We start from the raw sequence: 27,953 nt of genomic DNA on the forward strand, positions 1-27,953 counted from the left end.
TGCAGAAGGAATTTAATAATACAATATAATATTTTCAATGTCTTTCATTCCATATTTACTAAGAACATTTTTTTTACAAAATTCCCAACGTTGAGAAACTGTACCTTAGCACTAAGAGGGTATTCAAAAGAATATTTAAATTGAGTTTTATGTGGAATGTAAATTTTCATGGAATTTATTCAGGTAGGACTATTTTAAACAATTTTCATCATAGATATTCCTTAGTGAGCTTCTCTTTATCTGGCTCTCAAACTGAACCATTTAAAAAATAAGGAGTTGAAGGAAAGAGAATTAACTATAGACTATAAGAATTGTATTTTAATGGAATATACATTTAGAATTTGTTAAAAAAAAACTTAACTTTTTTATTATGTTAAAAATATAAAATAATGGGAAAATAAAATAAATCAAACGAAATGGTTTGTGTATTTGAAAAAAAAAAAAAAACTTATCAAGTGCACAAACCATTCGTTTCGATAAGTTAGTTTCCCGGTATTTCATATTTATGGGATGAGTTGTTCTTGCATTATTGTTTTTTGAGAGCGATGTGATACTTCAGGAACACCCCATAACGAAATCAGAAAGTTATCCCAAGAAAAATGTAATTGAAGAATAATGGTTTGTATCTTTCCTATTCTCGTTTGTGGTTCATTCAAAATTATTTTTAAATGTTTCGTCAATATGGCGATGAAGATGTAGTTGGGTATTCTTTTTAAAATGTTTGCATATTCATGATAAGTTTTCGAACAAAACTTAAAAACGTTTCTGCTATCTTTGCAACCGTCAAGAAAAACTAAGACTAACTTCAGAATGCTTCGAACCTATTATAAATTTAAAACTTTGAAACAAAAACGAGTGCTTACGCTAATTTTCATGATTACTAGACTCACTCTAAACTTCTTATCAATTGAAGTTCACAATATTAATATTAATATGAAATATGACTAAAACGCATGAATCATACAACTTTTGTTTATAATTAAATTTCGATTATTTTGTTTCTTACTAAACAATTAAGTTTATCGATTTCATTCACCAAAAAGCTTCTATTTATAGAAAACAAAGAAGAGTTACCAATTTATTTTCATATAGAATTCGATTTATTGAAATTAAAACTTCTTTTTAAAAAGACTCGATGGGCTTCGACAGAAGTTAAAAAACAAAAGAAATCACATTCCCACGGAATGAAAAATATTTATGTTCATACGTTGATTGCGACATGTCAAAAATCACATCATCTCCCTTAGCTATGTAGGTAGATATGTGTCATTTATATATGAATTGTCTTTGCTTAATATACGATTTCGCAGTCATAGTCACCGCCATCGTCGATATGCGGTTTTTGATTGTGATTTATTTTATTTCTTCAGTCTTCAATACTTCGTAAGTATAACCAGCCTGTTTTTCACCATTGCAAAATATATGCAGGCATATGAAAATTTCGAATCCTACGCTATATCGAGATCTTTGCAGACATTTTGTCATTATTTCTTTAGGCTTAAAACAAAGAGTTTCATATCCCATCATCGCACGCCACCGAGGCCAACAACAACAAACTACCGGAGACGAGACAAAAACGACGCAACTTGACATTACCATCACTACCGCCAACATCATTGCACCGTGACGATATGACGACAACGTTGCAGCACCAAGAGCATCGCATATCGCCTTCACATATTCGTATAGCAGCATCTGCATTTTCAGCAACCTCAAAACTCTTCGACTCGTTTAATTATTATGTAAATTTGGATTTAATTACAATAATTGTCTGGGAATATATAAAATCTGACTGCATGCATGATCATCGTCATCGTCATCATCCGTATCCGCAGTGAGTTTAGTTTTCCGTTTTTTTTATTTATTATAATATAACAAATTAACTCCCATTTTTATAGCACCTCGGGGCACGTGTAGGTAAGGTATGCATTATATATCTATTTCAGTTGTAATATTCAATTAATTGAATAAGTGTTATGAAAATTTATGTTATGTTATACTCTGACAAATTTTGATCTTTTTTTCGGAAGTATGTAATAGGTTGTTTGGTGACCTATAAATTCATTCACGATAGCAAAATGTATCATGTGGAAAGTTTTGAATGCATTCTTTTTTTAATATCAAGACATTTATTTTGTAAGCAGAATGTCAAAAAAGTTGTAAATTTTCTAAACAACATTAAAATCAATAAATTTGCCTATTTGGAGACGTTTAGTGAAAACTTAATCTGCTAACTCATAAATGAGTCATCAATTTGTAACTCGCTCTTGTTGAGAAGAAAATTAATTTAAAAAAGAACATATATTTATTTCCAAAATTTTTGCCAAAAATTCATAAAAGAAGATGTGTCACTACCTTTAGGAAACTTGCTGAAAGTCAAAGTAGAAATCGTTACGTGGAACCTAAGTTCCAAACAATATTAAATGTTTTCTAATAACAGTAGGGTTATGTTTAGTTCGTAGGATTGTCAAGCTAGAGGCCTTGGGTTCAATTCCTGCCTTTGTAGGAATTAACAAACCCTCTAAAAGTAATTCTTGTCATAGGTTAGGTTTAAGGTTAATGGGTTAGGAATTGATTTAGCTAAATCTCCACACTTAGATCAATGTAGATCACTCGAGAAACCCTGAAAGTTTTATAACTTCCCTGAAAAGGGAGCGTATATTTTATGATTCTTGCTGTTGTTATATTCCATCCACTTATAGAAGCTTTAGTAAACCTAAGAGACTGTTTCATGCAAAGTCTTCGAGTTCTTCAAGACTATCGAGAGTATTTTGATGAGAATTTGTATCATGTGTGACACATAAAAGGCATATGAAGTGAGTATTGTCCTCGTGTTCTATCTCATCGTTAAAGAACGCAGATTTCAAAGCTTTTCAATCGTTCATTGATATTCTGGAGTAATATGTTACGAACGATTTGTTTTAATTGGGTTGCATGTGGTAGAATTAGTATTGGATTGGTCCAGTGCAGTATCTTTCCTCTCCTCCACATCAGCTTTCCAGCCACATCACTGTGACTTGGAACCCAGCAGAGTCTAATGTTATGAGATGGCCCCATCAATGTGCTGCTAGAGTTTTCCCTGAATAGATATTTCGTTTCCGTACTGCCATGAGGCCTATTATTTCTAGAGCACTCTCGGTAAAAAAGGCCTGAGCGTCATTAAAAGTGTTTTCCCAAATTAGCCTTTTTGATTCGGCATAAAAACTGTAGGTTATCTGTTAAGAGTTGTCAATCACTAGGCCTCTGCTGTCACCTTATTTATTAATTGTTTTAATGTTTTTGTTTTGTGTTTCAGATGAAATATTTAAACTGAATTTAAATATGATTCGGCCTGAAATCTCTGTGTCGAATCTAAGATGGAACACAGATTTATAAACACTTTGAACTTTTTTCTAAACACCTTATGGAAAAATGCATTCTTCGTTTCAACCGTCTTAATTTAATTGTTAAAAAACTCGATAAAATTTATATCGTGAACAAAGGCAGAGAAAAAGTTAGACTTAGCTCAGTTTGTAGCTTTAGAATTGAGTAAGCATTAAAGTTCAAGTTTGTGGAACATGAAATTCTATGATTAAAACTTAATAAACTGTTTTCCAAAATATTGTTTGCGATAGTTCATGTTCTCTACAAACACAAATCAAACAAGTCTGATAAATTCGAGCTTCTATATTTTAGAACTGTGGTGTGGAACATATAACTTTAATTATTTGATTATTTATGTTCACATGTAAGTATCCTTATTCTGTTAAAAAGTAAGATTAAAATCAACTTGTTTAAGGTATTTCAGTTCTCTTAAGCTTTTCAAGTAAAATTAATGTAAAAATAGTTATAGTTTTTGTATATCTTAAAAATTATTATATAACATAATAAATGATGTTGACCTAAATTTCTTTTATATACAAAAACCAAATCTCCTTCCAAGCTTAAGAGTAACATGTCACAAAAAAACGCCTCTTGTAGAAAATTTTACATTCAAGGCCAATGATTGATTTCTTTTTAATTTTGGTGCTTTTGTCTTGTAGTAAAGTAGTAGGTAGAATTTGGCCACGAATTTTGTTTTATTTGTTGTTAAACGGTACTTTAATAATTGCTGTTGAGCGAATACTTTATTTTTATCGATTTCATCATTGAAATATAGAAAAATCTTTTTGACAAAAAAGGTCAAACAACAATTATAAGGCTACACACATAACATACCACACCACACCATACCACCAAAGACATTATGGTGTAGGATGTTAATTTTTTGCAAATTAAAGTCTTCATGGTTGTCATCGTAATCATCATCGTCATCGGCAAAAGCAGCAGCCATAATACCATTTAGTGGTGTCGGCGTTAGTCGTCGGCGGCGTCATTTAAAAACAGCCTTGAACTGTTTTTTTGTCTAGTCTTATTTTAACTAGGGGGATCACTCTTACTTAATTTTTCATTAATCACATAGTGAAAACATGTAATTTCGTTTAAAAAGATTATCGATGACAATAAAAGGAAACCTAAACTAAGGCCATTTCTATCACCACACCAAACATGGTAAAGAAAACCACCGCTCACGTAGGTAATAAGTTTATCCAATTAACGCATACAACAAAGAAAAGATACGTCTCTATCAAAGGTACGTAGGTACCTACTTACTTTCCCAAGAGTCCACAATAATGAGCAACCAACATACTCATATACGAAAAATAAAAGAAACAAATCAAAGACCAAATAAAAATCTATCGATTTTCGAAACCTTCTTCTTTCTAATGCATCTTTTGGTGAATTTAGCACAAAACAATACACCAAACTAATGAAACACCAATAACGACGTAGACGGCAACGTCGACTACGACGTCGTCGACGTCAAAGACGAAAATCCTCTGTTGGAATAATTTAAAACAAAATAAAAAAAACTTGTGCCACAAAAAGAAAAATTATAAGAAAAATCGATTTGCTTGCGCAACTTCCAATTAAGTTCGCTTTTCCCACTTAGATGATTTTTTTGTTGTTTTTCTTTGCTTGAGATACTTCATCTCACTGAGCTATTGTTCGCTATGCGAGAGGGGCACCTTAATATTGTTGTCTTGACATTTACCAAACTCAAAGACTGAAAATCAAAACAAACAAAAAATAATATAACAAAAACAGTAAAACAAATTTCTCTCAATTATAGAAGTCAATGATGATGAGATACAGGAAAGCCAACGCATCATAAATCACGTAGGTACGTATACTTTTCAGATGTCGATGCACACATATCTTCTTAAAAAAGAGATTAAAGATGTTTTTGTTTTCGTCAAGATTTTATATAGACTACAATAATTTTCCGTATTTAAATCCAATTTAATTACCTGAGAAGTAATTTGATGGCAAACACATAAAAACACACACATCATGTGTTAAAAACAGATAGTTTCACTTTAATAGCCTTAAATCCCGCAAAAATAATTGAAAATCATAAGTCTAAATTAATTGGCAATATTCAAAAATATCCTACACACGATCGGACATTCTCAATTTTCAATAAAACACCATCGACCACCACAGTGGACAGTGTGGATCGTATTCGGATGTGTTTGGTAATTTAAGTATCTTGTGAAAACAAATATGAGATTTTTGATTTGCTTTTTGCTTGATATCAACAGGATGCAGATGTCGATCGATTTATGATACAATTGATACTGCACACCAAGGTCTCTGATGACCTTTTTGTTTTTATAAGTAGTTCGTCTTCAACGTAATGAATCGAAGACTTGGCTGATTAAATTTCATAAAAGATAAACAATCCAGAAGGAAGAAGAAAAAACAAAAACACAAAATGACTTCCCTCTTTATAATAATAATGAACAAACAAAATATTATATTCTGGATAAGAAAGTGCTGAATGGTTGGATTCGAACTCTATAGAGAGAGAGTGTAGGAAGCGATTTATATACACAAGGCTTGTAAATGTGAATGCAACACACCAACAAAAAAAAAGTAATAAAAACTGGTCTGGGCCAGTACCACTTCTAACAAAGAAATGCCATACTATGCCAATACCATACAATCTAAACTTACCTCCTTCATTTGCCACCATATCACCACACAACCGTAGCTTACTCTACCTATAGAACATTGTACAGAAATATTTGTGAAAGAACTCATGAAAGTGCAGTGGACCAAGAATATTGCGTTGAGCTGGTTACTTTTTTCTCCCTACAACTTCTATACTGCACACTAGAGTTAATTTTTTTTTTCAAAAATAGCTATAGTACTAGACAACCGGTTTTTGGGGATACAAGATTCTCCATTTACCAGGAAGCTTAAGCCAGTCAAGCAGGAAAGGGCAACAAAAAATAAAACTAAAAAAAAAGAGGAAAATAATGGAGAAAGAATTTATCCACGAATGTATAGATTTTTTGGTGTGGAACCACACCAGAATGAAAATAACTATAAAAGATTGTTTTGAAAATAGTTGTTTTGTATTTTTTTCGGATTCATAATGGTTTATGGATTTTTGTTTGAATTCATTTTGTTGGACTTGAGGAAGTTTAAACAAAAATCCGATAAAAATTAGAGGTATTTTTTACCTATTCGCTTGAAATAGAAATAGGTTCCACACTTAATGTGTATTATCATTATCTCTTATATTTACATTCTAACATGACGTTTTATCAACATTTTCAATCAAAATAAATGGTACTTTCTTACCTATTCTCGTGAAATAGAAATACGTTCCACACCCAATATATTTAATTTGGATCTATTTAGAGGTTAGGGATAATGATAGGTTATGGTCATAGGTTCAAACTAAATACACTTACTGTAGATAAATAACCATATTGTATATACCATAAGAGAAACAAACGATTTATACGTTAATTCTGCTCCAATAGGTAAAAAACTGCCTCTTTTTTCTATCACAAAATGTTAATGAAACTTTTTTCATAATCTAGAAGTTAAAACTTCCCTGCTACTTTCATATTGGTGTTCACTCGAACTTTGACAAAAACATATGTATTTATATAATTTGGTAAAACATAGTTTTTGAAAAAGTTTGGCTTTCTATTTTTTCACTTTCCTTTAAAATTAGTCTTGTGTAGTTTAAAGAAACATAATAAATAAATAATAAATGTGTGCGAGTACCGTTGTCAGGGATGGAAAGGACCTACAGTTTCTAAGCAGAAACCGAACCCCAAATTTGAGAAAGCACTTTTCATGACAAGAATTACTCTTGGAGAATTTGTCAATTCATCGCAAGAATCAGTACCCGTGAAAAAAACTTTAGGTGGCATAGGCAGGGATCGAACCCAAGACCTCTCACATGACAGTCCATGCTAGGGGTACTACAATTTTTCTTATCTTACTAATTAAAAAATAAAATAAAAAGAAGATAACAATGTGTTTGTGTTAGATACAATCAAATGTCAATTTTGACTTCACTGCCATGATACAAAATTAACCTGTAACTCAACAACGGATTATGTAATCCGATTTATTGCTTGAGAAAGGTTGTGAAATATGTTGTTAATTTTGGTTTAAATGTAAAAACTGAAGTTCTTGTATTTCGTTACTTACGTTCTTCATTTCAAAATAATGTGGAACGTATTTAATTTGGTCAAATTTTAAGAATTTACTATAGTTTTTTTATGAATCTTTGTAAAGAAAAACTAAACTATTTGATACGAACTTTTTGTAAAACAAATAACTTAACCAAAAAGACATAATAAAATCGATAAATTGTATGTGGAACGTATCTGATTAACTAAGTTCCTATATGGTAGAAATAAATTTTTCATTCATATGTGAAACTTGTCGTGACCCTAATGTTATAATAATTCTGTTTAACATATGTTCCACACTTTCTTGTTTCGTAATAAACTTTTGAACTTATTAAAACAAAATATAATCACGTAAAATAATAAAGCATTCATGAGAAAGCGAAAAATGAACCTACGTTTAATTACCACCTTCTTAAATAAAAACTGGAATAAATTATAAAATTCTTCTTCTCAATTGAACTGCAATTCACGACTAAAAATTTGGCAATTAAAAAGTTAAATCTATTACCTTAAGGTTAACTCAAGCTATATTTCTACCTTTTATTTTACATTTTGTACAGAATTTAGAATTTAGATGTTGTGGAACGTAACATTTATAATATTTTTTGCCTTATGTATAACTTTATTTAATTTTGAAAATTGAAACGCAAATATTCCGCCTCTCAATGTCATTATAGCAAACACATGACCTTATCGCAATCCCTCATTATGAGTCCAAGTTCATTAAAGTTTTTTTCCTTCATTAAGAAAAAAAAATATAATATTCATGATTAAGGGGCGGATGCAAAAAAGCATTCGAATGCATATAATATACCCAGCATTTACTATTTATATTTGTTTTTGTTTTCCTTTTTGCTAAGATTTAAAGAATAATTGTTAATGGAAATCCTTCGAAGCGAGAGTGTATTTTTTTATTAATTATGTTTACTTATTTATTTTTATTTTTACTTATTTACAAACATAAAACTATAATGACTTTTTGTTTTCTTTCTAACTTCCATAATTACCATCAATTATACGCTTTGCTTAATATTCTGAATAAAAACTTAAGCCTCACAGCATAAAATACACTACGCTACGCATTTATCAAGTTCATATTCGCATAACGAAAATGCACTTTTGACTGTGGTTTTTTCATGCGCCCACAGAAAGAAAAAAAAACTCAAGAAAATCGCAGAAAAGTATATTTTAAAAACAAATGCATAAAAGCATGACGCTAATTACCATAAATTATGATAAGCATACCAAACCTATCAAAACGACAATAAATAAATTCCATCCATAGACAAAGATAGTTACGTTCCACAAAAGATACATTAGTGTGTTTGTATGTGTTTATCGTTTGACTATGGTTACCACACCCAGAAGTAAAAATAAAGAACCAAATGCGACTCAAGCCTCAAGGAGAAGGAGCTTGATGATATAGTGCTCCCAGCTCGCAGCCTCAGTGTGTATTTAAGTATCTTTATATGAATGTGCATACATAGTCTCTGTCTGTTGTGAAACATTTATAAAGTAAAACAAGGAAAAGTGTTATACTTAAGCCTTTGTGTAACTTTTTAATATACAACTATTCAACACACAAAGATATGTAGATAGGTTTAAAATGTACATAAGTATCTTTTAAAGCTGGACAAAGGAACAAAGCTGTTTATTGCATCTTAAATCGAGACCAGGTGCACTTCTCTACCTCTATCTAGTTTTATCATTTCTTTTTTCGTCATTTGTAAAACAAAGAAAAATCTATCTCACTCTCTGTTTCCCCCGATTATCAGATTTTTTAGATACGTTGTTACTAATATAAAAAATTGTCTAAGGAATTTGATTAATGACCGAAATGCTATGTTTGGGTTTATTTGGTGCGATCAAGCTCAATGTGGAACTTGTTTTTTGTTTTTGTTCAAAAATTAATCTTTCTACCTGAAAACTTCATTTAACGATAGGGTATACGAGTAAAAACATTAGAGACAACAAATTGCTTCCTCAAAAATAATATGACCTCTATTTAGAGTTCGATCAAATTACATCAGCATCAGTCAGTCTCGAGGGTCTCAATGAACTGTGATGATGATGAAATCATGAAAAAAAACACGGTCATTGTTCCATATTGAACCGTACGGCCGCCAGTTGTCAGACTTCCGTCTGATTTATTTCATAAAAACAAACGAAAACAGACAAAAGGATTTTTATACCTACTCGGGTCTCGTGTGGTACTAACGGAATTATGAATGATAAAATGAAACAAAACCGACCACAGAAGAGAAGACTAATTAAAAATATGGAAACCGATTTAAAAAAACGCCGAAAATATTCAATTCTCAGAAAATCATAAGAAAAGAACAAAACCACCATCGCCAGAGTCAGAGAAACACAAAAAACAGACAAAGAAAATCAAATATCATAAAACAAAGCCAAAAAATGTTTTTAAACTTTAGTCTTTTGTTATGACTATTAATTCAAGTATAATTCACCAACAACAACGAAACCCAAGAATAAAGAAAAGGCTTTGTATATAAATTGTTCTTTTAAGACGGTATAGATGGTGACGCAGACTTGGCTGATGATGGTATAATGCTAATTAGGGAGACTTCTTTTTCTTCTTTGGGTCATCGGTGTTAAGGTAAATTTAGGTAAAGGTAGGTAGGGAATACATACCTACCATATGGGTATAGGCTTTAGAGTCTGGGTCAGGAATGATTGAAGGTTATTATGATATAATTTTGTCTTATAAAGAATATATTTAAGTAAATAACTTTATGTTGAAGAATTGTTATTGATGTTTTGGGATTTGGTCTTTTTAAGATGCCTTGAGGCAAGCTGTTGTTTTAAAGTTAAAAATAAAAAAAAACGATGGAGGATTAATGGAGGGACTAAAAGTAGGTCTTTTTGATAAATAGTCTGAATAGCTTCTTATAAACTTATGTTGCAATTGTTCACTTGAGAGCTTTTTTGCCTAATAGCTACAGATTTTGGTATGATTTTATGGTCCATCCTATATTTTCCAGTTCCAATATCCTAAAATACAGTTATTCCATTATTCACAAACAAAAACAATTATTCAATGTATATTTTCACAGCTAGTCAATATTTGCATCTGTTCAACACGGCTTTATTAAAGGTATGTCAACGTTTTCCAAACATTGATGACTTGACATAAAGTTAACACTGATATTACCAAAATCTTTGATAAAATTCCTCAGAATATCAGTTTGCCTCAAATTAAAAGCTCTTGGATATTAAATTGGCGGGGAATCAAATTTAAAGAGTTCCCTTTCCGCCTTTGAAAAAGATGTTTGCAACATCTGGGGTATCTCAAAAATGTCATTTCGGACCTACATATGTATGTATATAAAAGCTTTGAACAAAGTGATGGCTTGTCATGTGATTTCCTTAACATCGTCTTTGAAAGAATAGTGCAGAACTCCCACATCAACACTAGATGCATTATCTTTCAAAACTCTGTCCAATAACTCGCATTTGCTAATGATATTGACATCTTCGGAAGTATTGAGCTAGGCTTATCGGTTTATGAGGGTAAAACAAAGACGAAACTTTTAGGTAGCTTAGGACTTTGTCTACCTAGGCTCCGCTGTGAATGTAGAAAACCACACGAGCGCTGATATTAAACGAAAAATTAATCTTGCTTACCGTTGTTTTTTTGGGCCAAGAAAGCAATTGAGAAGTAAAGCCCTCTCTCTTATAGAGTATTGCTATAAAACCCTTATTATACCCGTTCTGCTATACGATGCAGAAATATGGACTATGAAAAAAGTGGATGAAAGTACCTTAGGTCTTTTCGAGAGAAAAGATCTTTACAGGTGAAAGGAGGAAAAGATGTAACAACGAGCTGTGTGGACTGTACAGAGACGTAGACTTAGCCAGGAGGATAAAAGTCAAACGACTGAGTTAGCTGGGATACGTAGAGTGCATGAAAATAAAGGCCCTTGTCCAGAAAGCCTTAAATTTCACGCTCAAAGAAAGTGCCCTCATTACCTTGGAGTGCACAACTTGAGAACAAAGCTAGATAAAGAAGTTTACAAGCTGAATCCCTTGCTTACATAGGAAGTGCAGCGCCACCTTAAGAAAGTAAGTAAGGAACAGCAGTTATACACTTAAAAGTTGTAAAGAACAAAACGTATTCAATCAAATACTTTCCACAATCTTTCATTTTAACTTTCAAAACCCCAGACAGTCGTAACTGCATTACAAAATAAGTTAAAATATTTAAACCTCTAAAATAGGTAAAAACAAATAATTTTTTCATCACTTATTCAACCATGACTAAAAGTTGTCTGTTTGGCTTAAAATAAAATGAACATCAAAATTGTTTGCATAAGAGTTTAAATCGCAATGAAAAAGTTTTGTTCTCGCTTCCCATACAAAAAATCTAAAAGTCCATAAAATTAACTTAAATGTTAAAAAAAACCTATAATCAGCATTAATTGTGAAAACCTTCACTATCTAAATTTTTCCCATCAGGTTGAATGTGTATTGCAAATACAACACAATTCACAAGCCATCCATCCAGGCAGGCAGGGAAAGACATAAAACAAGAACAAATGAATAAATCTGCATTAAATTTTGTTGCCCATTATAGAGCGTTCTCACGTCGCAGTCATGTCAGAATTATATATCAACACGAGTATCTAAAAACGATTAGTTTCATTTAAATTATGACACACGTTTTTAAAGCACGTGCTTTTTTCCAATGCACATTAAAACTGCAAGTAAATTAAAAAGTAAAAACAAAACTAAACAAATAAATTCGTAAACACCGCGGTGCGGCGTATCCACAGAGTTATATAATTCCAGAAGCAAAAGCAAAAATATAAATCCAATTTTAAATCCAAAACAAGCTAAAAAAGAATAACTAAGCAAAACAAAGCAATTTAATGTCATATCGTTTGACATCTGCATTTAATTTATTACAACCTAAATAAAATGTGAAAAATGTTCCAATAAGGAAATCCAATACTAACATAACAAACAAAAAATGTATTTGTCAATTTTAAACAAACTTTGTGTTTTTGTTTTATTTGCTTTGTTTATTTTTTGTTTACATTATAACAAATTGAATCCTCATATTTAATTAAAACTTGAATTCAATGCTAGATTTTCAAGGCAGCTGCATCTTTTTCACATGCTATTATCATAATGACACACTTAATATGCATTGTATTATAATCACACTCTAGGTGGCGCTCCTGAAGCTGATTGTAAATCATCAAGTCGTGTTTAATTGATTAAACCTAAACAAAACAAAAGCCTGTTTACATGTTTACAATTTTAAAAATTTAACACAAAACAATCAATCCTACTACTTGTGGAACGTAATTTTCCACAATTTCTTAGTTAAATAAAGTAATTAATAAATATTCATTTATGTTCGCATACAAAATGCAAATGCAAAACGGTTTTTGCCAATTCAAAAAGTTTGCTTTTATCTTGACCTGTTGTTTAATTTGTTCGACGCGACGACAATGTAGTTTCACTTAATTTGCATTCCTAGCTATAAACTAAATAAATACAGTTGTGTGGTATTGATATTGATAAATTTTTGCTGTTGTTGGTAATAATGATAATTGTACGTTTATAATTAATTAACAAATTTGGAAAAGCATTTTTGAGAAAGCTATGTAGTCCAAAGAATATATTCAAGCCTCAATGGGATCTCCAAGAAGCTTTGGATACCTAATTAGATCGTGTGGATCGTAAGTTTTGAATTCAAATAAAATTAAATATGACCTTCCAAATCAATTTTTGGTTATTGAATTTGGTTTTGTTTTTGTTTCCTTTGAATGGCATTGATTTATTATGCAAATTTAACATTGTGTATCACACAGCCTATTTCTATTTTTCATTATAATCTAGACTTTCATCGTTAGTCGTTGGCAAAGTTATAAAAATAACGTATACAAACATGTACGTATATTGTATATGTAGATTTATTAAATGGCCCAATTTCATATTAATTAAATAACAAAGACTTTCCCCTAAATAGAAATCAATCAATCAATTAATTTGAGTATAGTAAATTGAAAGTGAAATATTATTGTTAATATTTACAAGGTTACCATAGTAATATAAATATATTAAATATATTTAGTTTTTTTTATTCATTGGTTCCCTATGACGACATTTTTATAGGTATACAAAAGACCTTTATCAATTTATAGACCCACTTAGATTTTATTTTTCTTTATCTAATTGGGTATACGCAACAATGAGGACGTAATATTTGAAAGATAAGACCAACCGCTTTGATGATTAAGAAAGAAAAAAAAAAAAAAAAAACGACTGTAATGGTGACTTCTTGATTATAACTTCTTGAGTAAGTTTGTTTGCTTCTTAAAACAATAATAACAAACACAAATGAGTAAAGCTAAGAATTGATAAGAATATAAAAGAGGCCTCTTTGCACAATAGTAAATTTTTGTTTGGTGATTTTCTCCGTTTTTGTTTTATGTGTTATCGGGTTTTTTGTTTATAAAGATATAAAGGAGGAATGTTTATTGTTTTGAAATAATGTATTTAAAATCAGTTTTAAAATAGTAAATCAAAATACTCTAAAATTCCATAGTGGGTTGGTATCTGATTGAAATAAGTTTTATGACGTTTTTTGTTTTGATCATACTTTTAAATTGGTTAATGTTCGTGCCCTAAGATACAATTCCTTGCATTAGTTCATGTCAATTGAATTACAAAATTCATATAAATGCAGTTAGAAACGTTGTGGAACGTATTTATAGAGTATATTTTTGTATTAAGGTTCAATTTTATTTCAACGTCATTTAATTCTATTTCATTTCGCATTCAATCATAAATTCAGTGAATTTAAAATTTTATTATTATTTTGTTATTAATCAAATCTTAATCAAACTACTTCAATAATAATTCAACAAGAAATATTCTACTGAAATTCCTTATTTAGTCAGATATTATATGAGGAAAACTTCTAGTGATCCGTTAAGTTCCTGTAATTTATCTTATTGTTTTTTTTTTAATCGGTTTTTAAACCCAGAAGATAGCAAAGGTGGCTTTTTAAGATAATGGATATATTTGCATGTTTTAACCCTGTTTTTGAATCTGGATCTAAAAATTAAGTAGAGTTGATCACTTATTATTAATTGCCAATTTCACCCAAGCTAGCCTTTCAAACTGGATCAGTGATCGACAAGGACACAATGCATCCCATAAAAAAAGAAGACGAATCCCTTCCGCAATTTCAACCATTTTGGACGTAGGCAAAAAAATGCATATACCCTTCAAACGTCACTCCAAACAACCACCATCACACCCTAGTTATTAGACAGCAACTCCATACTTTTCGGTCTATGTGACCTTAAAAAGTAAAATACTAACTCAGAAGACAAGTTAGTTACAGACAAATGTTTACTGAAACTGCATCTAAACTTTCCGATAAAGGATGGAAGTTCACATGTGATGGTTCTGCAGATGGTTCATTTAACCAACACGTATTCAAGGTATTTTACCAGACATTACGTCAATCTTTACTTTGGAAGCTGTAGGAATATTCGAGGCAAAAAAAATGTTGCAATACATCAGCAATACAGGAAAATGGACGATCTGCTCCGATAGCCTCCGAGTCCTAAAAACCATTCTCAACCCTTTCCACTCGTCTATTATCATATCCAAAATAAGAGATATTATAATCTCAAAAATTTCCAAGCTTAAGTAAATGTGGACTACTGGACACGTTGGAATAAGAGGCAACGAACTGGCTGATAAAGCTGCCAACGACGTTCATACCAATTTTAGAAAACTGTTTTTCACTTCGGAATTCTATGTATGTTTCTAATTATTATCAGATGAAAATGAAGTTAAATTCCTTCATGGTTTCTTACGTATTCTGCATTTTGAACTTGTGGATCGTAATTAAGTTCAGTTAAAAATCTTTCAAATTCTGTTTTAGAACAGAGAAATAGCTACTTCCATAGTTTAAATATTACCGATTTTTTTAAAATTTTAGTTATTGGAGAAACCTTGAATAAGATTACTCCAAAATTTTTCTCACATTTAAAACCTGAAAAGACTGAACCCTTTCCTTAAAATTTTTGTAGGTCACACAAAATTTTCATCCAGAATGAAATATAAAACTTTATTTCTGGATCATGAAGCCCTAACCTATTGTGCCTAAAGTAAAACTGACATAGCGAAAATTATTGTCTTCTTTCTTTTCGAATGAGGCCTGTTTTTTTTCAAAATCGAATACGGACTCTATTGAAATAGAAGCTAAAGATTCTTAACCATTTAATACCAGATGTAAAGGAACAATTCCAAACACATTTCTTTCTGCATCAATTTAAAATTATTAATAATTTATCGAATTGTAGCAGCCTATTTTTTGTTGCTTGGCATAAAAACAACGACACTCTTTTCGTTTGACAAGTCTTCCAAAGACGTCACTTTTGTTTATCAAAACAAGAATCAAACGTCACCGGGTCAACATATGAATAAATATTTGCCCTTTCTTAAACACTAATAGATCTAGTTTAGGAATATGTATAAAAGCGAAAAACAATAGGTATAAACAATAACCTACACCAGGAGTGGATTAACTATTTTTGTTAAATTAATGCAACTAATTTATGCTATCACTAATTTATTCGTTATTATCGTTTTATGAAGAAAGAAAATTCCCAAATCTGTTGCTTATGATTTTTCAAGAAATTCTTTGTAATAAGAAAACCAAGAAAACAGTCCCCAACAACATTAACAAATTAAGTAAGGTATACTTTATAATGAAATAAAAAAACTTTAATCGGTAAACAAAATTTTAGCAAGAAAAAGTGCTTATAAATCAAGTTTTTTGAATTCGTCGGACTCCTCCATTCCTGATATTATTATTAGCACAAGAGTTGAGTCATTAGGGCCAGGTTTTCTACAAATTATAATGAATTTTAACAAATAAATTAATTAATCAGCTTCCTGTTATGAATGTTCGTTATAACAAATCCTACCGCGTATTTTATATAAATAAAAATTTATAACGCGGCTATGTAGATACTGTCAATAAATATGAATATTGACACTATAACAGAATTAAAAATGGGCTAAGCAAAGCTTAGTTATTAACAATTTGAAAAATTTAAAAATATTTTAATGCGAAAATGTGAAAAGACTTGATGTTATTTAAAAATCCATCACACACATTTTTAACTTATTTTTGCAGATGTCAATTTAATGACGCATAGCTTTGGCAATAAAAACAAAAGACGAGGTTAATAAATGGAACTTAGCATCCAATATTATCGATATAAGAAATCTTGGAAAATATCCCTTGCATTGTTTTTTCTTATGCAGTTTGCTGGCATAATTTTTGTTTGCAATTCAATTTCGCTCGATCAAAAACAAAGTGAAATGAAAAAAATGAAATTTCGAACATTATTCATGTTTCTAATGTTCTTGGCAGAGAACAATTTGTAGAGAAAATTTATTTATATATTGATTCCAAACAAGCTTTAAAAATCGTTACCATTTGATTTCACTCCCAATGAAATGTGATAAATGTGAACAAATTTAATTCCACATGAATCTTTTTGGAATCCATCGAAATGAAATCCCATTGATTCTTTTTTATTTGTACACAATTTCAGATAAAAACTCTTATTTCAGAACACGGAACAAGGTTCTAAAGAGTTTAGAGAACACTTTTTTCATTAGTAAATAACGTTTTAAAAATACCGAAAAATAAAAATATGAGCAATGAAAATGTTGTTTTTTTTCTTAAGAGTTTCCAGCATTGAATTGTAAATATGAAAGACACTTTAAACCTCACTTTTATTTAATAAGCCTTTACGTAATTTATAGTATGTAATTTTAAAATATGTGGGGTGTCAAAAACTAACATCTTTTAAGTTATACATATATGTATACATATACACCTCTTTTTTCAAACCTGTATATTATTGGGGACCTACTTTTACCGGCATTTTTGTAAACCCAAGATGTCTACTCATTCAGTTTCAATTAAACACACATATTTAAATTGTATCAAAACCAATAACCAGGAATTATAATTTATTCAATCAAAATCATTTCAATCACTATTTATAACAAAATGGTGGGCATAACAACATATTTTGGATTTTTTTCCTTTATTCTAGTACATTAGATACATAAGTATCTAAATATTAAGTGCGTGGCATGACATGGATAAAATCATTAGAGGTACTTGAACTTTCGTATACACTAGATATTATATATAGAATAAGTAATCTAAATTGGCTTGAACAAAATTATATTCATGTAGGCATAAGAGTATACGTACATTTTTATATGAAAAATGACAGGTTTACCTTGAGATTGATTTCTAAGATTTGTACTTGTATGTACAATGGTACGTTTACATTCAAATTATGATAACTACAAGTTGAGTGAGTATTGGCGCTTGTCATTTTTGAGGCCTAAATTTACCAGAGCGAAATTAAAGTTAAGATCCGAAAAAATTGAAAATTCGATTAACTTTACAGATTAACGCACACGCTTAGTTTAATCAAAAAGTGGTTAAGAGGTCAAACTAACCCTGCTATCAATTAGATCTGTCTATAGTTCAGGGACTATTTATGTAGACATTCATTCATTTCTGTAGCTTCACAGAAAATAAATTGACGTAGCCAAAATGTTAAACTACCCGAAAAAGAAACATATACTGCTGTCCCTTTTTTTCGTTGGTCATTCGAAAATACCGGGATATCTATAAATTTAGATTGTCAGTAAAACTTTTTTTACTTCCCAGAGGAGGTTATTGTTATTGGTACGATTAGTCGAATTTAAAATGTTGACATTTCTTTACGTTTCAAGGTCCCTTAAAAAAAAAAAAAAGGTTTTTAGAGAAATTACTATGTGTGCGTTTGTAGGTAGGTTGACGCTCCGCCAAAATCTCAACTTAGCGTCGTGTGGTTGTTAGTGAGTTGGATTGTCATGTCAGAGGTCTTGGATTTAAACCCCGCTTGTTACATCTAAAGTTTTTTCCCGCTAACTGCCTCTTACGAAGAATTGTCAAATCCTCCAAGAATAAATATCGTCATGAAAAGTACTTTCTCAAACTAGCCGTTCGGATTCGGCTTAAAACTGTAGGTCCCGTACATTTCAGATAGCATTACTGGCACAGTGATAAAAAATCACCAGGTTACGATCTAATAACTGTTCAGGTTATGAAAGAAATGCCACTGAAAGGCTTCATAAAACTCCAATATATAATAAATGCATTCCTTAAGCAACGGTATGTCCCGCACCATTGGAAAATTGCTGAAGTAATTGTCATACCAAGGCAAGGTAAACCACCTACAGAAGTGACGGCTTACAGACCAATATCGCTCATACCGATTATGGCAAAAGTTTTTGAAAAACTGCTTCTGAAGAATCATAGAATCAAATCATAGAAGAAAGAAGGTTAATCCCAAACCCTCAGTTTGGCTTTATAAATAAACATTTCACGATAGACCAAGTTCATAAAATATTGGATGTAATAGAAAAAGCATTAGAAGAAAAACAAGTATGTTCAGCTACTTTCTTAGATGTTGCTCAAGCTTTTGACAAGGTTTGGCATGAGGGACTTGAGTACAATCTGCAAAGGGATCTTCCCAGGCAGTACTTTGAAATATTAAAATCGTACATCTCAGACCTATTGTTTAGAGAAAGGTACGATCAAGAATACTCGGAATTGAAGAAAGTAGAAGCCAGTGTACCACAAGGAAGTGTCCTAGGTCCTACCCTGTATTTACTATACACAAGGGGTATTCCAGTTGGTAATCACACCATAATGTCTACGTTTGCAGATGATACCGCAATTTTGGTATCCGACAAATGTGTCTCTAAGGCAGCAGTAAAACTACAAAATGCCGTCGACACAGTGAGAGCTTGGACCGAAAAATGGCGTATCAAACTCAATGAAACAAAATCTTCACATATAAACCTTACAAATAAAAAGATAAACAATATTCCAATAATCAAGCTGTACCTTACGCCAATACGGCCAAATACCTTGGAATGACTTTGGATGAAAAGCTTAAGCGGAAAGAGCACATCAAAAAGAAAAGAGAAGAACTAAACTTGAAATATAGAAAAATGTACTGGTTGCTTGGTAACAACTCTGATTTATCAATCCAAAACAAAATAATGCTCTATAATGAAGTACTAAAGCCTGTTTGGACCTATGGAATCCAATTATGGGGCTGTACAAAGAAAACAAATACCGAAATCATCCAAAAATTCCAAAACAAAGTCCTTCGTGGAATAGTTAATGCACCTTGGTACATAAGAAATACCGATCTACATCTTGACTTACAAATAGAAATGGTTACAGAAGTTGTTAAAAAATACGCTATATCGCACAACCAGAGACTGCAAAGTCATACTAATTCTGAAATGGAGTCCGTCTTGAATATAAGAATCCATGTCCGGAGATTAAGAAGAACCAAGCCTCATGAGCTTATGGTCTAAAAAAACATGAGAAAGTATTAAAAGTTTAAACTTCCCCCTAAGTGATTGTACAAAATTATGAAAGAAAAATTGGAAGTCGATCCTTCAAGATTGGTCCTGATGAAGAGGTGGTTTTAGTGGTTAAGAGTCCCACACTACTTGGTGTTGAATACTGCTAAGTGTCTTTTGAAGATTTCCTCCTGTCAAAAAAAAAAAAAATTACTGGCAGACAGGTATGGTTCAGAGTTGTAAGTCACTAGGTCCTACATCTCAACGCACTGTTGTTCCACCTTATATTTTTTTCATATCTTAGCTATCAAATATAACAACACCAAATTCATAAAAAAATAAATTGATGCATCAAAAGTTAACATTTTTGACTTCAATTCAAATTTTTACAAAAATCAAAGTTATTGGTAAAAATTGATTTTTGACTCGAATAGCTCGATAAAAAATTAAGATATTGCCTTTGGACTTATTACATTTAAAAAGCATAGTTTTTAGCATTTTGTAAAATTTTTAGAGAAATCCAACTGACAATTTTTTTTTTTTAAATCCCAAAATTATTAAAAACTGATGTTTGATTCGAATATCTCTAAAGTAAATGACAATATTAACTTCAAAATTATTTTATTCTGTACTAATTTTTGTTGTTATCGTAAGATGGTCTTAGAAAAATCAATTCTTTAGATTTTTATGTAAGACATAAAAACTTTAAAAAAAGCTACTAAATTATTAGTAAAAATTTGTTTGAGTTTTAAAATCTCTTTAAAAAATCGAACTTATTTTATCATTTGTAAAATATTGTAAATTTGCATTTTAACTTTAAGAAAAATCTAATTGACGATTCTTTTTTACAAAAAACGAAAACCTTAAAGAAACTGTTAAGAAATGGTTTTGAACACAATTGGTATGAGAACAAAGAAAGATATTGACTTAAAATTAAATATCTCCCACAAAATATCGTTATTAACATTTTGTTAAAGTTGTAGACAAATCGATAGACGAGCACGCATTGGAAGTTTTCAGTGTGGGTCGCATTCCAGCTTAGCTCGATTGATAAGCAATCTATTATGACACTTTAAATGACAGCATTGTATCCAGTTGAAATCGTAAAACGATTGACCATTTGCTAGAAGATATTTCATTTTATGTTTTCATTCTATTTGTCATTTGTTCTAAAATAAATGTTTTTCTTTAATTTCAGGTGAGTAACCTTAACTTCTAAACTGCATATGAATGAGTAAGTAAAGTAGATTTATTAAAAATATCACATTCATAATTTTCTATTAAGAGTCATCGATACTAAACAACAAATCAAAAAACTCCCTCATCTAATTACGTAGGTGTTGTACTTCCTTCACTCCAATATTATTATCACTCACTTATACTGGTTTTTATCAAATTTCTGATAAAATCAAACAATTTTACAAAATTCCGATGAGTGGACAAAATTCGCACGAAATTCCACAATCATATTGATTAACTGTTCACGGAGTTAATTTATTCACACCTGACTTATCATAGTTATTTCTCAGATATTTATTCAGACCGGAAGGGTTATTCATCGCCGACGCTCTGCGGCCGGTGAAGATTGTAATTTAACCTTAAACTTGATTTGTTTCTTTAAGAAATTAAATAACTTAATAGAATCATCATGTCCAGTTCATCATGAATATTTAAATGAGAAAAGTCATTAAGATGTAACGCGACGTTTTGTGTATAAAATCTCCTCTGTTTGTGTCTCAGCGCAGGTGTGGAACCTAAGTGGAACTTATGCAATAGTCAAGTGATTCCCTTTTTATATCAAATTGAATTTTAATCATTTTGTTGTTTTTTTCTTTCTCATTTATTGTGGTCACGTTGAATTCATGTCTGGCGGGTGCTGAATGAATGAAGGCAGAAAAAAACAACAACAACGAAAAACGTCATAAATCTTTATTTGGTTTCAAATATAAAGATAGATGGATATAGTGGATGTGTCGTTTGTAATAATTATGGGGCGTAAGTTTGATGCGAACTTGACGTAGCTTTTCGCTGTTTATAGATACAGATTGTCATAACGTTAGGTTTATAGTGACAAGCATCGAAACAGTCTGTTGGGTTGATGTTGTGTGTAAATAATGTCACATCAACAAATTTTTTTGTTTAGACATCTTATAAGTGAAATTCAACGAATATTAAATTTAATATCTCTGATTACAATTTAAATAAGCCTCTTTATAGCAAAGGACTGATGCCCAGGGGGAGGGAGGGGGGTTGGTGTTGGTAATCTTTCAACATAATGGCACACGCGTCTATTATCTCAATTGTTTTAGTATAACCTTTTTCTTGTAGAGAGATTTGTGTATCTATAAAAAAAGAAATCAGAATGAGCTGTTCCTTAGTGATTTTTGATGTCTTGAAAACTTGAGATACTTAAATTTGATATTTTATTGTTTTATTAATTTGTTTTCTTTTGCAACAAGAACAACAGAGTATTTCAACTGAGTCGGTTAGAATTTCTTATTATTTCAAAATTAAATCGCACATGTTCAGTTCATCGAGACTTTTATTATTTTTTTGCAAACTTAAAAATGTTTACCTACTTTAGAATTTGAATGATTGTTTACATTTGGTTTAGAAATAGAAAAAATAATAATTATTATTTAGCGAAAATTACGAGAGTATAAGTGTGTGGTTTTCAATTAATTGTTTATTGATCTTTTAGCTTTTGAAATTATTTTAATACAAGTATTGTGCTGGTTGAATATATGTAGGTACTGGTACTGATTGACCACTTATTGTAGATTGATGTTGAAGTATTTAAATGTCTTAAATATACATAAAACAAAAATAAAACAAAGTTTTCTAGGATGGAAGAATTCTATAAGTGACTGAATAGGCTTTGATATTTTCGTTTCCAAGTGGGTTGTGGCGTGTTTTTTGCGAATTTGTATTCAATAAAAGAATATATACATAATTTGTTGACTTTACGTGTGGGAGATTTAAGTATTTTAAAATTATTATTATTTAACATGAAATAAGATAAAACGTTAAATAGAGAAATTTGTTAGCTCGATAAACAATTAAAATAAAATATTTCAGTGCAAGCGATTATTATACCCATTTAGGGAATGCATTTCATATTTCAAAGGTGAAAGTTTCATAGTTTTATAGTCTCTTCCGAATTAATTAATTTTCTTTTCTAAATTAAATGTTACTTTTTAACAAAAAAGTACATAAAACATTTCTTTTTATAGCACTTTAACTCATCGACAAAAATTTACCTATTGAAACATAAGGTACGAAACTTTTCTTAATGCATAAATGCAATTTTTACAGTAAAAATAAACTTAAATAGCAAAATATTACCTAGACTAGTCCAGAGCCTAACACGGGTTGGACAAAATTAACTATCCTTACATTGCCACAAGATGTTGGTAACATAGTATAGTAACATTCTTGATGAAAAAAATAAGAGCCTTGCTACTAGGGACGATCTACCCAGACTTTTCAGTGAAATAAATTCTCTTATCGTAGCCAACGTGCAACTCAACCACTATTTTAACCTGTTAATTAAAAAATGTGAACTTTTGGAAAACCTGTTGAAAATCATCTGAAAAAAGGGCAACGAGTGCTCAATTGGATTAAATTACACTTCGTTCTATTTAGTGCCTCTGTATAGCATGGGACCGATTTATTATAATTACTTTAGTCCATTACTATTGGCTTTATTTATTGATGATAAGGGAATGCACATCAGGCTCTGAGCATAATGTGGACTAAGTTCCTTGCTAACCAGGATATCGATCTCGTTTCAAAATACCGTGACCTTAACGCAACTTTGCTATGCTGTCCAGGTTTTTGTTTACATGTTCATATTTATTATTGCTTACTTCAACGCCAAACTACGTCATCTCTCTGGAATCTGGTATGATGCCACTTTACTTAATAAGCGGTAGAATTCTTCACACGTCTATCATGGTAAGACTTCTGCAAGCATATGCATCTTCATTCAAGGAATTGAAGTTGATGAATGGCAGGACATATTTGAAGATATCAAGGAAAAAATTGATTAGAAAATTTCAATTCAGAATCATAGATTATAGAGTATTGAACATTGATTACATGTTTTATATGTTTCATTCAACCACTAAATTTTGGACTCCAAAAAAGTATATAAAATCGCATACAATCGTTCTTTCAACTTCCACTATTTTTGTCCAAGAGCCATACGCATACGCATTCCATATCAAATTTTTACGTGCTACGATGCGGAAATGTTTTTGCCATTTAATCACGATTTTTAAGATTTTATCATATCAGCAAATCTATAACATGTGTAAAGCTGGCCCACAACGATCTAGAAAACATTTTTTTTTTTTATTTATTTTTTGTTCAAGTCAAAAATTTTAAACCATTGGCTTTTCATTTTAGTCCGAGTTATTATTTCTTCAAAAAAATTAAATTAAAATTATATATGAACAAATTTCAGACATCCTTAAAAAATGTATACCAATGTTTAATAAAAATTAACTCCTAAACTCATAAAGTTTTATTTCATGAACTTTTAATGTTAATTTTTTGAAGTTCAAACATTTTTACGTGTTCAATTTGTATTTTAACTAATATCAAGATAAACATGTGAACTTAAAGAAAGTAGTTTTCTAAAAGTGACTGAAAAGTAAAATTTTCCGAAATTTACTTTGGTGCGTCACTACTTAACTTCAAATTTTTGAGCCTTCGAGAAAAGGCTACACGAATGAGGCTTGAATATTAATCCAAATGTTGCTCCTAATATTATTCATTACATTTCTATTTTTTAACAAGACAGTTTTTTTTATAGAAAAAATTTTTTCAGCAAAAATTAGAACACAAAATTATATTTCATAAAGTAATAATATCAACATATTAGAATTCACATGTTTTGCATTGAATATCTCGAATGTAGCTTTGTAGCTTGGATGGATAGTCTTTTTTAAACGCAAAACTTGAAACATTTAAACAATTGATCAATTTTATCACATGATTTCTTTCAAAAGTATTATAGAACATTTTTAATTTTAAAGTCATTAATAGGACGACCATATTTTCCTTCAGAAAAGTTTTTGATAAAATTTAAGTTTCATGTTTTAACTAAACGTCTCCTTTATCTCGGTAAAGCAAGCTATAAGCTTATAAATAGAGTAAATGCAACAAGCTTCTAGAAATTTCAAGTTAAAGAAGTAAGTTATAGATTAAACTTTCGTTAGAAGTGAAAAAACAGGCATAGAACACTCCGAACTGTTAGGAGTTAAACAATTTCTAAATTGATTTTCAACGAAAAATTCATTAAGAATATTAATATCTCAGTCTTAAAAAAATTAAACCACGTATTAAAACAACGTCTGCAACCCTAGCATCATCATCAGTTCCGTTTATATTTGTATCACAAACATTTCCTATATCCTTCGTACCTACTTTCACTTTGAGCAAATATTCCATTAAAATTGTATTAAATATTTTGAAAAAAGCGCTAACATAAAATTCTTCTTAACAATTGTTATAAGCTTTCGATTGTAGGTACATATATATATACAAAATTAAAACACAAAATTGAATTGGTATTGAATTCCTACACCACGTCCAATGTGTAAGCTTGATGGAATTGAAAACTTCAGAATTTATTTAAAATTTATTATTAATAACTGTAGGTACCTACAAACATAGTCATATCATGAGTGTTTGACTTGCTCCCACCAACTTTATCCAATTTATTTGTACTGATAAAAATTCTATGAATTTATTATTTAAGTACCTTCCTACAATATTCTACAAAATGGAAACACAAAAATATGACAAAAAAGTATCAGACAAACATCACCCTAAGGGCAGAAGAGCTTACCACCCACATTATGTACCTACATATATGATAGGAAATACCTTTCTTCGAAAATAACCCTTAAAAGTTGAAAGTAAACAAATATCACAAATAAATACGAAAACATCCTTAATTTGTTTTCAAATCTAAAATCCATTAAATATTATAGAAGAAGAATAAGTACAAGTATCTAAACTCTTTCAATCCTTCCCATCTCTATTGGTGTGGGCCGACACAAATTTACAACAAAATATAATACCGCACTTAACTAAATCGCTGTTACCAACATAAGGATCCTTTTATAAAACATATTCTATGCTATGTGTTGTATTTGTATTATGTAGGGACAGGAAGAGGAAGGACAATATTCATTTTTGTATTGTATATGGTAAAAATAAAGTGCGAGTACTTACCCCGAATAACATCACACAGGTGGTGGTGTGGGTAAAGTAGTGATACTTGTCCAAATATTCGTTTTATATATCCTTCTTGATATCCTCGCTTAATCCTTATGGTTATACCCTTTAAGGTATCTGTTATTTGGGCTTAACTCGATATTGTTTTCTATTGTATCTTTTTTTTAAATGTATTTTCAATGAGAATAATTAATTCTTTTATTGGATTTTTTTAAACACACTTTGATAGATTTCTATATATCCTGTGGTTCTCTCTCTTTTTCACAAAATTTAATTTATTATTTCATTCCTTATGGTTGGTTACACATTTGCATCAAATATATTTTCATTTAATCAAAAAATGCACCGCACACTATGACAGACACGAAAAACAAAGATGGATTTACATAAATTTTCTTTTGTTTGGGGAAATACTTTGTTTTATTTTATAATTCTCCTTTATTTTTAAGGATAAAACTTGGATAGTTATACACCTGGCACTTAGAATATATAAACTTCAATTTCTGAAGGATTCAACAGAAATGCGAAAAATGGTGTTTAACAGATAAAAAAAAGTTGAGATACTTTTGTATCTTTTGGGGATCTCTCTCGGTTGTGGAAGCAGCATCCGTCCTAGTTGGGGAATATGTATCTTTTTCTTTTGTATTATTTTCACTCTCTTTCTTGCTCTCTCCTTATGGATTTAGCATATACTCTCGCATTCCACACAGGTTCAAAAAGTATCCTTTCAGGTGGATGCTGGCTGCTGATGGCTGCGCGAAAATGATGGGTGCTGCAAGCATCAAAGAAGGAGAAATACGACGAGAGACAAGTAAAATAAAATGTATGTTTTTATTTTATGCTTCATACAAAAAATATGGCTGTCTGCACCAATTTTTGTGTTTTGTTTATTTTTCAATTTAATTTAAAACTTATAAGAATTTATTATTTAATTAATTTATAGTTTCACTAAGGCAATTTCTTATTTCCTTTTTTTTCCATTATTTTATTTATTTTTTACTTTTATTTATACTTTGTCCGTATTTGAAACTATATAGCTAATTTTACATTTGAGGTGCTACAGTATAACAAACAAACGAAAACAACTTAATTAATTCAAGCGCTTATAAGCCAACCTCACTGGCGTACGATTCGTCCGGAACTGGAGGACCAAGAAAAAGTTTTCGATTCGTGTAGCTGTAGCGCAGCTAATGCTGTTGATGGTTGCTTATTGCTTTTGCTGTTGCTGTTGTAGCAGCATAGTCAAGTTAAGTCGAAGTCATTGTATTTGATGCTATGCTATTGCTATATGGCGCCCAATGCCAAACTAAGTAGCTCTCTATAGACCAAGAGAACCCCGTCCCAATTGATTGTGGAACGTATTAACCTGCTGAAACAATAAAAGAAAAGCTTTTGATGAAGAAAAGATACTCACACTCGCACAAATTGTATTGGTGTAAGTGTGGATTTTATGTTTATGTTATGTGTACTAGTGCGATTGTGACGCAGAGAGAATTTGATATCAAAACAGAGAGCCAGGGAGAGGGAATTCCACTCTGCCACTGGCACTGATGTGATTCTTAATTCTGATTCCATATCAAAGCAAGCGCACGTTTGCATTTGCATTTGCATCCATGAGATACAATTTAAACAAAAATAAAATAAAACAAAACAAAAACTCTCGTTTTACTTGGTTCTTTGAGTTTCAGATACTTTTTTTTGTTTTGTTTTGAGATATAGAGGAAGTCA

At 30.7% G+C, this 27,953-nt stretch overlaps 1 protein-coding gene across 1 annotated transcript in view; it reads right to left on the reverse strand.

The window, feature by feature from the left end:
- Positions 1-27,523, reverse strand: part of LOC129938364 (dual specificity tyrosine-phosphorylation-regulated kinase 2) — a 111,370-nt gene extending 83,847 nt beyond the window's left edge. The window contains exon 1 of the mRNA XM_056045867.1: positions 26,223-27,523. Coding sequence (XP_055901842.1) covers positions 26,223-26,234 — 12 coding nt within the window. The 5' untranslated portion in view covers positions 26,235-27,523. The remainder of the gene's footprint in view (positions 1-26,222) is intronic.
- Positions 27,524-27,953: the final 430 nt, after the last annotated feature.

The sequence above is a fragment of the Eupeodes corollae genome, chromosome 1, assembly GCF_945859685.1.
Source record: "Eupeodes corollae chromosome 1, idEupCoro1.1, whole genome shotgun sequence".
NCBI lineage: Eukaryota > Metazoa > Arthropoda > Insecta > Diptera > Syrphidae > Eupeodes > Eupeodes corollae.